This window comes from Canis aureus, chromosome 34 (assembly GCF_053574225.1).
Source record: "Canis aureus isolate CA01 chromosome 34, VMU_Caureus_v.1.0, whole genome shotgun sequence".
In the NCBI taxonomy this organism is placed as follows: Eukaryota; Metazoa; Chordata; class Mammalia; order Carnivora; family Canidae; genus Canis; species Canis aureus.
Genome location: NC_135644.1, coordinates 12,272,188 through 12,287,300, shown reverse-complemented (window position 1 = coordinate 12,287,300; position 15,113 = coordinate 12,272,188). Strand labels below are relative to the sequence as shown.

General features: G+C 43.0%; 1 protein-coding gene and 1 long non-coding RNA gene across 18 annotated transcripts in view; one reads left to right on the top strand and one right to left on the bottom strand.

The window, feature by feature from the left end:
- Positions 1–15,113, bottom strand: part of WIPF1 (WAS/WASL interacting protein family member 1) — a 122,565-nt gene that overhangs the window by 4,017 nt on the left and 103,435 nt on the right. For all 4 annotated transcript variants that reach the window (XM_077883233.1, XM_077883236.1, XM_077883237.1 and 1 more), the window contains exons 4-7: positions 12,530–12,697; positions 9,169–9,945; positions 4,168–4,380; positions 3,288–3,401 (exon numbers count right to left, since the gene is read on the bottom strand). In XM_077883233.1, the coding sequence (XP_077739359.1) occupies positions 3,288–3,401; positions 4,168–4,380; positions 9,169–9,945; positions 12,530–12,697 (1,272 nt within the window). The remainder of the gene's footprint in view (positions 1–3,287; positions 3,402–4,167; positions 4,381–9,168; positions 9,946–12,529; positions 12,698–15,113) is intronic.
- Positions 1–15,113, top strand: part of LOC144304709 (uncharacterized) — a 100,537-nt gene that overhangs the window by 54,645 nt on the left and 30,779 nt on the right. For 10 of the 14 annotated variants that reach the window (XR_013371688.1, XR_013371681.1, XR_013371684.1 and 7 more), the window contains 2 exons: positions 5,509–5,656; positions 12,926–13,043. This is a non-coding gene — a long non-coding RNA (uncharacterized LOC144304709). The remainder of the gene's footprint in view (positions 1–5,508; positions 5,657–12,925; positions 13,044–15,113) is intronic. The other 4 variants (XR_013371680.1, XR_013371679.1, XR_013371693.1 and 1 more) reach the window with 1 other exon arrangement.

Here is a 15,113-nt window from a genome sequence, read left to right as displayed (position 1 = left end):
TTTTATTAGATACATAATTTACAAATATTTTATCCCATTTCACGGTTTGCCTCTTCACCATTGACTGTGTTCTTTGAAAAACTATGCATATTCATGGATAAGAGTACCAGGTTTATAATCCATTCACCGTTTTGTAAATCCATGTACGTTTTTCCGAGGACCTAACAGGTTTTAGGCATGAAGCCAGGTGCTCAGATGCTGTGAGCAGATCTAGCGGGGGGGCCCATGTCTGTTGAGTAGGTCTGCTCTGGGGGGACTCCGAGGTGAGTGGTCACTGACAGATTCTTTAGTAGGCATCTCGACAGGGACTTCCGAGATAGAACCAACTCTCTGAGTCAGAGGAAGACACTGGCAGCCTGTTTACCTTGCCTCTTCCTCTTGCCATCTCAACCATGTCTTGTCTTGGGCCCACTCCTGAGGAAAAGACTCATCTGGATGTAAAGCAGTCATGTGTTGTAGAGCCCTGACCATCAGCTGACATACTGTAAGTGGTTCGTACAATGCGGCCTGGCCTGTACAGAGCTGCAGTTAGATGGCACTGTTCAGGGCTGCCTGGGGGCCCTCCAGGCGGTGCCCCATCTAGAGGCCAAGGCAACTACAGGCACAGAGCCAAAACTGCTCGATAGCACGTTAGTTTTGTCAGAGAGATGATCCATTAAACACACAGAATACTAGAAATATTTAAAGCAAATCTACAAAAACATTTTTTGGGGGCAGTGGGCATTAATTCATCAATTTCAGAAATATTTTAAAATGCCTATTATATTTCCGGTTTGGTGCACTTGAGGAAGATGCAGTAGTGAGCAAGGCAGTTCCAGTCCTCAAGTCACATATAGTCTTAGAGACAGCAGGACGGGGAAAGGAATGTGTTCAGCTATGAAATTAAAAATCTAGCGGAGGGGGGATGGTTCTGTTACTGACTTAAATATACAAAGAGAACTTCTATTAGATTAAGGATGCTTACAGGAAACCAGGAAAAATACTTAGAGTCAATATGAATAACTCCTTAAAGCGAATTGGTTTGGTAGTGCTCCAAAAGGAAGAGATACAGGCTCTGCTCTTATCAGAAAGAAGCCCCTCTTCATGCTACACACACACAGAGCTCAAAGGTATCTGTCCCACGTGAAGACTTCTTTTCCACTCTTGTATAATTTTATTATATTTATATCTTTTCTTTTAAAGATTTTATTTATTTATTCATGAGAATCAGAGACAGAGAGAGGCAGAAGGAGAAGCACGCTCCATGCAGGGAGCCTGACATGGGACTCGATCCCAGGTCTCCAGGATCACGCCCTGGGCTGAAGGCAGCGCTAAACCACTGAGCCACCCAGGCTGGCCTATTTATACCTTTTTTTATTAGGCACCATCTAGGAATGGAGTATTCCACATAAATAAATGAGTTTTTCTAGTAATTACACTTTTCCTTTCAAGCAGCAATATTCTATTTACTTCTGGCATTTGTTCGTGGAAATTTTCTTCAAACACCTAATTTTTCAAATTCTTCAGCAGTGGCACAGAGCACAGTTTGACGTGTTCTTCACAATCCAACAGTACTGTCCTGTGACACAAAGTACAACTCTGTGTCCCTGTCTCTTCCTTTGACCCGAGACTGCCACCTAACACATCTCGCTGAAGCCACTGATTTTTTTTTTTTTTTTTAAGATTTATTTATTATGATAGAGAGAGAGAGAGAGGCAGAGACACAAGAGGAGGGAGAAGCAGGCTCCATGTCGGGAGCCCGACGCGGGACTCGATCCCGGGACTCCAGGATGGCGCCCTGGGCCAAAGGCAGGCGCTAAACCGCTGAACCACCCAGGGATCCCCCTGATTTTGCTTCTAACCAATGTTAACTTAAGCAGCTATGAACCCGCTCTCCGGTTGGGAAACATCCAACCAAAAATTATTTAAGAACCGTGTGTTAAAGAGTCAGTAGGCTCTGAGTATGTGTAAGAGCTTTGCCTAAGGAGTGAGGACAGGCTAGGGGTGCTGTGGCAGTTATCTGAAAGGCTCAAACACTTTGTCTCCACTCATTTCTGGTTTGGGAGTTTGGTTCTAAATCTAAAGCTGTTGTAATGGGACGCCCAGGTGGCTCAGCAGATTAGCGCCGCCTTCAGCCCAGGGTGTGATCCTGGAGACCCGGGATCAAGTCCAACATCAGGCTCCCAGCATGGAGCCTGCTTCTCCCTCTGCATATGTCTCTGACTCTCTCTCAGTCTCTCTCTGTGTCTCATGAATAAATGAATAAAAAATCTTTAAAAAGGTAAATAAAGCTGTTGTAAGTCTGACCCGCCTCAGTGATCTGTGTACATTCTGTGCTGATTCTTTGTTCTAACCATTTATTGTAAAATATCAGTTTCTCTATTTCCTCTTCTTGTTCACATTTTTATTTCAATAGAGGAAAAATGATTCACTTCTCTGTGGTTGCATCATATATTTTAGCAAAACCCAAAAACAATCTAAATGTCCAATAATGGTAAGCTAAATTATTCTATGCCAATTTGATGGAATTCTATAAAATAAAAAACCATGTGATAAAACGGGAAAGTGTTTTACTAAGCAAAGTTATGTAAACCCCACCACCAAAAGACTATACTCTATAATTATAATGATAAGTCAATCAGAATCATATAGATAAAAATGAGCAGAGAAACTGCTCATAATAAATGTTATGTGGTGATTTTTTTATTGAGATTATGTATCGAGAGATACCCATAATATACCCATAATCTCTAAAAGCTATAATCATATTTATTTTATTACTTTTTCATTATTTTTTTACGATTTTTTTTAAGTGCTCTCTATACTCTATGTGGGGCTTGAACTCACAACCCTGGAACTAGAGTTGCATGCTCCACTGACTGATCCAGCCACATGCCCCTAATCATAACATATTTAAAATACCAAAGCAGTTACCATAAGTTTTTGTTATGATTAGTAACAAAACTAGTAGGAATAGAAGATGTCACTATTTGTTCTATCTTAGGAAAACCCGAAAGAGGGAAGGTTGTCCAAACAAGCAAAACAACAAAATTTAACCTATTAGCAAACCAAAGTTATTTTGAGCTTGTAATGACACATTTAAATAATCGTTTCTTATATGCATTCTGGATACCTCCATTGTCTCCATCACTTGTGGATGGGGAGTTTACCAGAATTTTGATGGCTCCACATGAGGTTCCCTGTCCTGCTCCAGGCAAAAGGCCTGGATTTCCTATATAATCCTCAGTTGTATATAACCCAGGCCATTCAAGTATGAAGCTACTAAAATCCCTTGCAGAAATACTCACTCCGGGTTTCACTTCTTGCCAGTTTACTGGGATAAGTTCTGGCCATTGGTACATATGGCTCTGGAGGTGGCAAATCAGAAATTGGATGGAAGTAGAATCTGCTTTCCCACTCATCTGAGGGAGAGAAACAAACAGTATCGTCAGTAGCAACCTGCTATAAGACTTACATAATGAAAGACCAGAGAGAATTGCAGAGATCACTATTAGTTTATGCCTAGAAGTTTAGAGAGAACTCGAAAATGATACAAATGTCGCTGATTAGCCCATCAATGACATACACTGGTCTGCAAATCAAAGCACAGACAGATCCAAGTGACTCAAATGAGTGATTAGGACCAGCCAGTTCCTCTCAGGAGCTGGGGGCTAAAGTTCAAGATCACTTTTTTCCTGCCAGTGGGCCCAGAAATAACTGAGACCTTCTCATAACAAAGGCAGAGGAAAGCTGCTTAATACTTGCAGATCACTGGGCCTCTTGCCCCAGTAAACTGCTGAGAAAGGCAGGTAATAAGAGGATAAATTACAAAAAGTGGTTTTTTTTTTTGAGTTCTAGAATCTTCTAGAAAATGAAGATCTTCTAAAATTTTAACCAAAATGAGACTCCAAAAATGAGAGAGAAAAATGATCAGCCTTTTTGAGAAGTAGAGGAAGGAGGATTACTACTATTCATTTGAAGTACTTAGAGCAGAGCAGTGTGCTAACAATGAGGATCACAGGAAAAAGAAATGTTAATGCAGACACACAACACACACAACACACACACACACACACATTTACCATTTGGTTGTTGCCCTGTAGCCTGTAAATGTTTCCAAGGTCCCTCCCCCCAGAATAGCACGTTATTAGGTGCCCTTCTTTGGGCAGAATAGGGACCCCACCTCACCTTCACCTGAAGAGTCTTGGAAGCCATTTCTAATTGATGTTGATGGTGGAGGAGGGGGAGGTGCCCCAGCGCCAGGCCTGTCGGGAGGAAGAGGAGGCCGGGGTCCACTCCTGGGACTATCTACTCCACTCCTGGACGGCAACTGGGGGGTGGCAGGCAGGGCCCGAGATGTGCTGCCATTTCTGTTTATTGGAGGGGGTGGTGGGAGAGGGCCTGGAACAACAACAAAAAGGACAACATTCAGCGCAATACCTTACATCCTACATCACTGTCGATGTGCAGTTTGAGCACCTACTGGATGCATGCCCTATTTACTAGAGCTTATGGAGAAATAGTGGAGACTTTCTAGGAGATTTAGCCAAGCAATGAACAGGTGCATATGAACACAGAACTGCACAGATATTCCATGTATATGTGCAGAGAGTGCATACTGATAGCCAACTGGCTGTTTTGGATTTGAGTTAGTACTGAGATGAGAGATGATACAGTTGATAATCTGTTTACATGGGCAACTATATACTTTAAAAAACATTTTATAATCCTTTTAAATAGCTACTGAACTAATTAATATGACATGATACTTGTGAAATAAATACCATTAAAAAAAGAATTGAAAAAAGACGACAGTTATGAGGTTATTTTAGGTCTTCAGAGGGACTAGGTCCTTTAAATGCACAGTAGTACTGCTAATTCCACAGGCATGCTTCTGTGATGCATATGATCTGTTCCTAGGCAGCAGTGGCACCTGGAAACCCAATTATCAACCATCCTGAGATTGGCAGGAGTTTCTTCTGGGTTATTCTTCTTTGGGCAGACAAATTAGCAGAGAGCAACAAACAGCTAGTCAATGTGCATGGTTGTGCATGCTGGTGCAAAATCCAGACTGAGCAAACTGGTTACCACATGGAACTTAATTTTCTATATACAGGAGAGCACCAGATAGTCGTCTCACAGCACTCCTGCCAAGAATAAGTAGCCAAAAAGCTAATAAAAACCACTACATAAGTATTTGAAGCCAATTTTTAAAAAAATGCAGTGGTATGGTATAACCAGAAATTTTTAAGTTCCTAAAAAATACTTTTTTGATGACACACACACACACACACAAACCCCAAAAATCTATTTTGCTTGACTCATCTTCCAAATTCAGAGGCTATTTGGATTATGAGCAAATTAAAAAAAAAAAAAACAAAACAAACTTTAGCATTCCCAAGCAAATCAAAATGGCCTTGTAATTATTCCTGCCCTTCAGCAATGTGGCTTTGCTTGCAAGATGCTGCCATTTTATGTAACTATCACATCTTATGGTTTATAAATATAAATATCGTTTATTAACTGCAGATTCAGAATCCAGATAAAAGACTTTAAATGAACAAGCCACCCATTTGCGGAAATCCCTGCCTGGAAATCCTACCCCCAACCCCCGGTGGAGGCGAGAGGCATGGCCAGCCCTGATGCGTCTCTCAAGGAGTCTTCAGTGCTTCTGCTGGTAGGGTTTATTGCCCCATCTGTTTGCCATGGCTGGAGTCCCAGTCAGGAGGAGTTGATTTATTGGGGGGGGTGGGGAGGGGAGTGTCTCACATGCTGTAGGGTAACTCCACTGGTACTACCACATAACTGTCACTGAATGCAAACAATATTATGGGGCATGGTATTCTATAACCTGATCAACTTGATCTATCTCTTTCTTTTAAAATAAATGTTCATGTTCCTAACTCCAACCTTACAGTTCTCTTGCTCCAAACCTAGGCAAGCATAATAGAAAACAGATTACATTTTTTTTTTAAGAGAGAGAATACGAGTGCGAGCAGGGGCTAGGCTGGGGGAGGGGGAGAAGGAGAGGGGGAGATTCTTAAGCAGACTCTGGGCTGAGCACAGAGACTAATGTAGGCCTTGATCTCACAAGCTTGAAACCAAAAGTCACGCTTAACCCGACTGAGCCACCCAGGCACCCCATATTTCAATGTTTTTTTTTTTTAAGACCATTTATTCATGAGAGACACAGAGAAAGAGAGAGAGAGAGGCAGAGACACAGGCAGAGGGAGAAGGAGGCTCCATGCAGGGAGCCCGATGCGGGACTCGATCCTGGGTCTCCAGGATCACGCCCTGGGCTGAAAGCGGCGCTAAACCGCTGAGCCACCTGGGCTGCCCTTCAATGTCTTATAATAATACTAATAAGCCATCATTTATTGAATGCCACTACATGCTAGGAATTAAGATAACCACTATACAGATTTGCCTTAATTCTTACAGCAACCTTGAGGGGTGTAGGGACACAGGGGAGGCCTCTGGTACTGTAAAGTTAAAAACCTCAATTAGGTTTTTTCAAGACTCCAAATATGTCAAAATCTGAAGCTCATGCCCCTACAATGAAGCCAAGCCACCTCGCACACTAGAGATGGCCCTTGATCACCTCTCATAGGATCCTTGTGGGAATGTAAGTTGGTAGGAATTTTCTAGAGGTCAATTTGGAAGTAGCTATGAAATTTATGGCTTACTAGCTGCATACTTACTGACCAAGATATTCCATTTTGAGGAACTAATCCAAAGGAAATATATAAAAATGTGCAGAAATATTTAGCTACAAGAACGTATTCCCTGCATTATCTGCATCAGCAAAAATCTAGAGATAGTTTGAATGATTAAATAACGGTAAATTTGTAGGATCTAATATGCAGCCATTAGAAGTCAGGTTGTACAAGAATAGTTTATAATTATATCAGATGATGCTGATATTGTTAAATAAAAAGCAAATAACCAATGGTATGTATAGTGCGATACTGATTTTGTAAACCTATATAAGACATAAATGTTTATATATGTATATATATACATACACACACACACGTCTTGAGTTTTTTTTTTTTTTTTTTAAGTGAACTCTATGCCCAATGTGGGGCTTGAACCCATGACTACAAGATCAGGAATTGCATGCTCTACTGACTGAGCCAGCCAGGCACCCACCCCTCAAAACATATATTTTAAAAAAGACTAAAAGGATAATAAAAAATGTTATGATTATTTCTGGGTGGTGACAGGAATATAGATCATTTATGTTTTCTTTATACTTTTGTGTATTTTCCATAATAAACAGACATGACTTATGTAACTAAAAGAAATAATAAATATTATATATGTCACAGCCTATCCTATTTTGGAGGAAGATTTAATCTGTTGATTTGTCCATTTGGGAAAGCCATGCAAACAAGCTCCTCAGTCTAGGGGAAAACCATAGCTGTTGAATTAGAAGAAAACCCTGCATTTTATTCATCTATCTGTTCTTGTTTGTTCTTTGGAGAATGCTTAATGAGATGTCACGGTGGGTAGGGATTGCATTGAAGGGACTAGTAGTAGCTTCTTATGTTTGTACCCTACTCTCTGTGGCACAGTGGTTTGAAGTAACGCTTCTCAAACCTTGCAGCACCTTATAATCACCGGGGAGCCTGCCTCCAGATATCCTGATGCCCAATCTTAACCCAGACCAATGAAACCAGAGACCCTGGGGCAGGGACCCAGTGATCACAGTTTTTAAAATTCTATGGGTGATTTCAGCCCATGGTCACCTTCAAGGACTATTGGTTTAAAGAGTGGTGTTTAGGGGTGCCTGGATGGCTCAGTTGGTTAAGCATCTACCTATTGGTCTCCCTGCTCTGTGGGGAGCCTGTTCCTCCCTCTGCCCCTCCCCCCGCTTGTGTGCTTACTCTCACTCTCTCTCTCAAGTAAATAAAATCTTAGGGAAAAAAAAAAAAAGAGTAGTGTTTATTAGGTGCTTGAGGTCACAGAGCAAAAGCTTAACTTTTCCTAAAGGAAAAAATGCCCCATTTCCAGGCATCTTGTATATATAATAAGGTTAAATTAAAAACGTAGATGGTTCTACTGAACCCATCAATAACCACTGTGAAATAAAAAGCACCTATTATAATTAGGACAGAGTGTAAGCTCTAGGGAACCCTCACTTCATTTCATTTAGTCTCAAAGTTCCTCCCTGAGATCCAGCTTTCTCCACCCGAGGCAGGAGCACAGATGAGCTTCAGCAAGGGCCTGCGATCCCTGAAAGAGTTTATGCTTAGGAGCATTTTTATGAACAAAAGGCCTCTACTTTTATCTGATTCTCCAAGGCATCTATGTGCCAGAGATGTTAACAACAAAACGGGCTCTCATACTTGTTTTTAGTGGGCAGGGAAGTGGCCTCTAGGCTTGACAGCTGAAGACAGCAGCACAGGAAAAGTTCATTAGCTCCTAAATCGCTGCCCTTGTTGCGATCATGGATCGCTCTGTTTTTTTTTTTTTTTCCTTAAGATTTTATTTATTCATAGAGACAGAGAGAGAGAGAGAGGCAGAGACACAGGCAGAGGGAGAAGCAGGCTCCATGCAGGGACCCCAACGTGGGACTCGATCCCGGGTCTCCAGGATCACACCCCAGGCCGCAGGCGGCACTAAACCGCTGCGCCACAGGGGCTGCCCCGAATCGCTCTTTGATCATGGATCGCTCTTGCTGGAGATGGGAATCTAGCTAGCTCCCCAAGTAGGACAGCTGCAATCCTCTTTAGGGAGGGCAGGGCCGTAGAGTGGTGAGCACATGTGAGAACGGGAGGCGAAAGTTCTAGCCTCTTCGTAACGAGCCGGTGAGGACTTTATAGGTTACCCAGTCTCCCTCATCTCTAAAACGCAGACAGAAATACCAGGTCCCACATTTCCCAGAGGCGCACAGGACGTCAGGGTGGGTCAGACACTGGGGTGTCACTGAAAGGAGCAGAGCTGCTGTTGGACACCCTTGGCTCCTAGATGCCGAGGGACATGGGGAAGGCTGGGCTGTAGGAGGGCCGCGCAGGGGCACCCAGGGCTCAGCGGTTGAGCATCTGCCTTTGGCTGGGGGTCCCGGGATCGAGTCCCGCACCGGGCTCCCCGCAGAGAGCCTGTGTCTCTGTGTCTCTCATCAATGATTAAATCGTTAAAAAAAAAAAAAAAAAAGTTAGCCACTCAGCCCGGGTGGTGCCTTACCTGATCTGCCGGGTGGGTCCCTCACCGGAGGAGGGGGTCTCTCAGTGGGTGGGGGCGGAAGAGGGCCTGATCGCCCCGGCGAAGGCAAAGGCGGTGTAGACGAAGTGAGGGACAGATTCCTCTGTGGGAGTCTTGGGGTTTCATCGGAGCCACTGGAACCCGGAGGCAGGGGAGGAGGGCCGGGCCTGCTGGGTGGAGGTGGCGGGGGTGGGGCCTGTGAGGAGGAGGAGGAGGAAGGCCTGGGGGTAGAAGGCACTGGGGGCTTGCTGTTCTGAGGGGGTGGGAGTGGGACCCCTTCCCTGTGGATGGAGGGCCTGTTGCCCACCGGGGGCGGTGGAGGGGGAGGCTTGTCATCCAAGGCCCTGCTGGGCGTGGGGGGCAGGGGAGGCCTGCTGGAGAAGGATGATGAGGAGCTAGAGGATGTCTGGCGGGGGGAGCCTCCTGCAAAAGCTGCACCTCGGCTTCCAGGGAAGGGCGGGGGGGTTGGCCCAGGGCTGGGCTGCCTGGGGGCCCCGGGCACTGGTAGGGCCCCCCGGTTGTGCAGACTTGACTGAACGGGTCTGGGCGTATTGGGTACTGGCGGGGGGATGCTCTCAGGCTTTGAGCCCACGTCGGGCCTCGGGGGAGGCATCCGGTTCCTCTGAGGCTCTGGGGGACCACTTCTGTGGCCTGGAGAAGGCACTGGAAACCGGCCCGGGCCACCTGCCGGTGGGAACGGCTTGGCAGATGTGGATCTTCCTCCTGGTGGCAACATTGGGGGTCGGCCTCCTCCTGAATCTGAAGAACAGGGGGGAAAAGTCCAGTTAGAAAATGAGGAGCCCCTCAGGAAATCAGAGAACGAGAGTGTATTCTCAGCCACTGCCAGTCCTCTCCTAGATGCCATAAAGTATAGGTAACTATTACTTCTGTCAATCGGGTTCTGGGTGGTCCTTCCTGGAGGCCGAAAAATAGATCACGGATCCCTGTGTACCTGCTAGTTCCAGGTCCCACTACCTGTCAGCTTGCAAAAGGATTTGAGAGCGCCCTCCTGGCAATCCATGTGGACAAGCACCAGGCGAAGCTGGGAAGGGTTCTGGAGAAATCCCTATCCATCACGAGAGGAGAAGAGCAGGATAGTGTTGGTTCATGGGGTTTCTGCTAGGGGTTTTCTTTCTCCCTCTCACCATCCCTGTCCTCCTGTGCCTGTACCTCTCCAGTCTGAAAAATGATTTAGCCATGTTTGGTGAAAAATTAGTTATCCCAACATGAATCTCCATATGGGACGGCTTCCCTAGTCCCTCTGAAAAAAATTCCCAGGAGAAAAGTGGAAAATTTTTCTTTAATGGGAGAATCATAACTGAAATAAGAAAAAAACCAACAAAGGAAAAGGCAACTGTCAGAGTTCAATTGAAAGACTGGACACCGGTGGTTGGTCTTAATCTGCAAGAAGCAAGGAACTATGTGACTGTTTTTCCTTACTGAGTCAATTTTCACTTCAACGTTGGCAGGACAGAACGACTCTATTACATAATTAATATTAAACTACTCTGGTTCAACAAAAGGAACCAAAGTTATGGAAAAATTCCAACAACCACCCCAGAATCTCTTAGAACCCAAGGTAATTCTCAAAAAATTGGTTAGCCTGAAAACTCCTACCACTTCAACCATAAGCTAATTAATGTACCAAGTATTTATTGAGTACCTGCCGTATACCAGCCATCATTCTAGATGCTAAAAACAGAAGGGTAAACTATATAGAAAAGATCCTGCTCTCTTGTGGTTTACATTCTCATGGGGGAGATAAATAATAAACCGGCAAACATAGAAATATTTTCAGATAGTTAGAAGTACTAAAAAGAAACAAAAATGTTGATGAAATGGGGGAGACCAGGACAGATAGGGTGGTTGGCTGGGGATGGCTTTTCTGAAGATGTGACGTTTGAGCTGAGGCCAGCCACAGAAAGACGGAAAGAAGGTGCTTTAGGCAGAGGGCCAGCAGGGGCAAAGGTCCTGGGGTGGGAATGAGCTTCAAGTTGAAAAGCTAAGGCCTGTGTGCCTGGGGCACAGTGAGCATGGAGAACCTAGCAAACAGGTCATAAGGAGCCTTGTAAATCAGACGACTTTAGAGTTCATCCAAGGCACAATGAGAGACATCTGGATGGATTTATGTAGCGGAGTAACATGAACTCTAGAGAGAATTTTTAATTTCAACTTTAGTATTAGAAAAAAAGCTGTATTTCCCTTGACTGTGTGGTATATTTCTATGTCCACCAACTTGTGATAAATTATATCTCCCAAGTTCAGATCGAAGCTGCAGTTATCAGCCATGTGCACGTCACACGGACGGTGTTCATGATGCGGACGGTACACTAGGGTGACGTGTACATCTGTATACCATTTTGTGCACTAACTTAAATTCCATCTTCATTTTAGGATTTTATTTCCAGTTGTCTTTGCCTTAATTTCTTCACCTATTGTCAAACTACTAAACATCTGCATTAGTCAGCTGCCACCATCCTTCTGGTGGGTTTTAAATAAGTAAATTTAAATGTAAATGCAGGTTTGGCAAGATAGAATCTCTCATTTTATGGAGTTTATCTTTTTACATTTGACCATCCAACCCTGAGGATTCAGTGGTTTCACCTTCATGTGACTGTGAGCATTTCATACTATCCCAGCAGGCATATTAAACGATCACAGAATTAAAAATAAAATTTTTCTAACACAACAAACATTAATACTGAAAGTTTTATGGTAAATCTTATTGAGCCTCATGCACTTTGTAGGGTTTTTATTTAGGCATGACCAAGTTCAATTTTTCTCTCTGCCGTTAGGTTTGGAGACAATCCCATAGGACTCATTTCCATGTGTTCCTGCAGAGAATATTTAGAATCACTGGCCCTCAAATGCCAGATGTCTGTCATGCAAAACACCTTTTTAGACTTAGTGAGATATGTCATTATATTCCGTAAAACATGCTCCATAGTGTGTTGGAAAAGTGGTTCACAAGTATTTACTATAGTAGACAGCGGGGTTAGGCTACCTCACAAAGAAAAGCGAATTTGCCAGGTCATCAGGCAGACTTTCCAGGGGTGGCAAGTTCCATTTGCTCCTTTTTCTTCCCACTCTAGCTCACCCTTTAGAACAGTACAAAAAAGTACAAGTTACCCCAGGGAGATCGGGCAAATATTTAACAGCTCAGTCTGATTTTAATTAAAAAAGAAAAAGATGCTAAATAGATTCTTTCTTATAAAAACGGTGTTAACATTTCAAGCAATCTAAAATGTGTGAAAGGGCACAGTGCCTTAGAGGAGACGCCAAGCCTCCAAACCACTGAACTGTGCGCCTCATCTTGTTACTAAGAGAAAGAAACTCTCCTTACCACTGTCCCTGTTGGCTGTGGATCTCAGCTTCGGCATCCCAGCCTGGAACAGTCCTCCCAAGCCAGGTGGTCCACCTCCTCCAAAACCGCCGCCACCGCCTCCACCACCGCCACCACCGCCACCTCCACCGAAGCCACCGCCACCACCAGCACCGGCTCCTTTAGGTTCTGCAGAAGGAAGGAAACACAATCTCTTCACCATGTATGAAAACATCACCAGAGTCCAGCCCTAGCCCAAGTAAACAATAAACAATGACAGTCAAACAGGGAGCTGGCTCAGACTGGGTTTATGGGGGACTACTGGGATTTCATTAAAATGCAGGATTTTAACAATTCACCCTACCCCCAGTCAGAAAAGCTTTTTTTCTTTTTCTTTTTTCTTTTTTTTCACTCCAGGGCAGTCACAGGCAGGAGAATCAGTAATAGATGATGCCTTGCCCCCACGCTCCCTACTTGGCTAGCTGCGTCCGAGTTAATAACTAAGATCTGGCAAATAAAAGAATCTTCAAAGAAAGTAAGTCCCAAGGGAGGGGGAGATGCAGTAAAAGGTGAGAAGAAAGGAAATGGTAAAAATAAGGGGAAGAAAAGAAAACATTCCATCATTTTATTACTTGGAAATATGCACTATTTTGGCATACTTTTTTCCTGCTAGTACTTTTTCATTTTATATATTTTTTCTCAAAATTAAGATCAAATTCACTAAACAGTTTTAAGCCTATTCTTTTCATGTACCACTTTATTGTTAGCATTTTCCAGGTCATCAAATATTTTTTGAAAACATGAGTTTAAGGGACCACATTGTGTTTTAGAACATGAATATACTGTAGTTCTTTTGATCATCTACTTATTCAATGGCCTTATGTTTTGATTTCAATTTTTTAATATAAAGGCCAACGGTAAGCTTAAACATTTAAAAAGACTCCCTGTACTTGAAGATGGTACAAAGATACTGTTTTATTTTGCATTTATTTCCCCAAAACTGTGGAAGATTCTGAGATGAACAAATAAACAACGACAAAAAAAAAAGAGAGAGAGAAAGAAAAAAGAAAAAGATTACTAAGTATCCTGTCTAGCCTTTTGGGTTATTTCCCTTGTCTTTGAGTTATTTTACAACTATGTAAGTTGTAGAAAACTGATAATAATTGTCCACAGAAATGTAAATTAGTAGTGTTCAGTGGGATGCAATTGATTACAGATGGGTTTTGTACCTACCTGTAAATTAACTTTAGCTCTGATATGTGTAGTACTTTTCTCCTTTTCACTGGTAACATTATACTGCTTCCCTCAGTAATTAATGACTCAAATAAAATATTTGACATATATTCATTTTATATCTATATGAGAGCCATGATTATAACTCTCTTTAGAAAAGTGTCTCATATAATTTATGATGTATGCACGTCTGTTTTTTTAAGGTTAAACACTGTTTAAAGTTCTACCCCTGGAGGGGCACCCAGGTGGCTCAGTCAGTTAAGTGTCTGCCTTGGGCTCGGGTCCAGCTCCTTGCTCAGCGAGGAGCCTGCTTCTCCCTCTCCCTCCTGCTCCCCCTGCTTATGCTCTGTCAAATAATTAAATAAAACCTTAAAAAAAAAAAAAAGTTTTACCCCTGAAAAGTCTTCTAAAGTCTTTGATAAGCAGTGCACGAAATCTACAAATCAACAGGGGAGAAATGGACACTTTTATGATACTTAGACTATACGGAAACATGGCATATTCTCACAGTTTTTCTGGTTCATTCAGTCAAGTTTTAGAATTTCCGTGACATGGGTCACATGCTCTTTTTTGTTAAGGTTACTTTGATAGATTTTTGTTTGTTAAAATTGTGAAAGGGGTGTTTTTCCCCTTTTGTAACTGGTTATCATTGGCATCAGTAAATTTCATTTGACATCTAATAAACCATTCTGCTATAATTTTTTTTAAATATTTTATTTATTTATTCATGAGAGACACACAGAGAGAGGCAGAGACACAGGCAGAGGGAGAAGCAGGCTCCATGCAGGGAGCCCGATGTGGGATTTGATCCCAGGACCCCAGAATCACACCCTGAGCTGAAGGCAGGTGCTCAACTGCTGAGCCACCCAGGCGTCCTGGTTCTGCTATAATTTCTAAATTAAAATTTATAAAAAATTTATTATCTTGGGTTTTCTACTAGACATATGGTATGCAGATAATAAAGGTTTTGCTTCCTCTTGTCTCATAGTTGTATATCTTATTGTATTTCTAGTTTTGTAAGTAATTACTTTGATGACTGAACTTCTATACAATATAAATTATTCATATTTCTAAAGGCAACCATAGTTTGATTTTAACGGGCACACCTTTAACCCTGGAACTACTGATACTTTAGGTCAGATAATTTTTTGTGCGTGGGGAGCTGTCTTGTTCTCTGTAGAATGTAGTGGCCTCTACCCACTAGATGTCAGTAGGAACCCCTCCGTGGCCAAGTTGTGACAGTTAGAAATGCCTCCACACATTGCCACATGTCCCCTGGGACACTGGTATAGAGCTTGCTTTTTGTGCTTGTGCTGCCTTGGTCGAGTTTGAGGTCAGGATCACGCGAGTCTCATTACATCTATCAGATAGC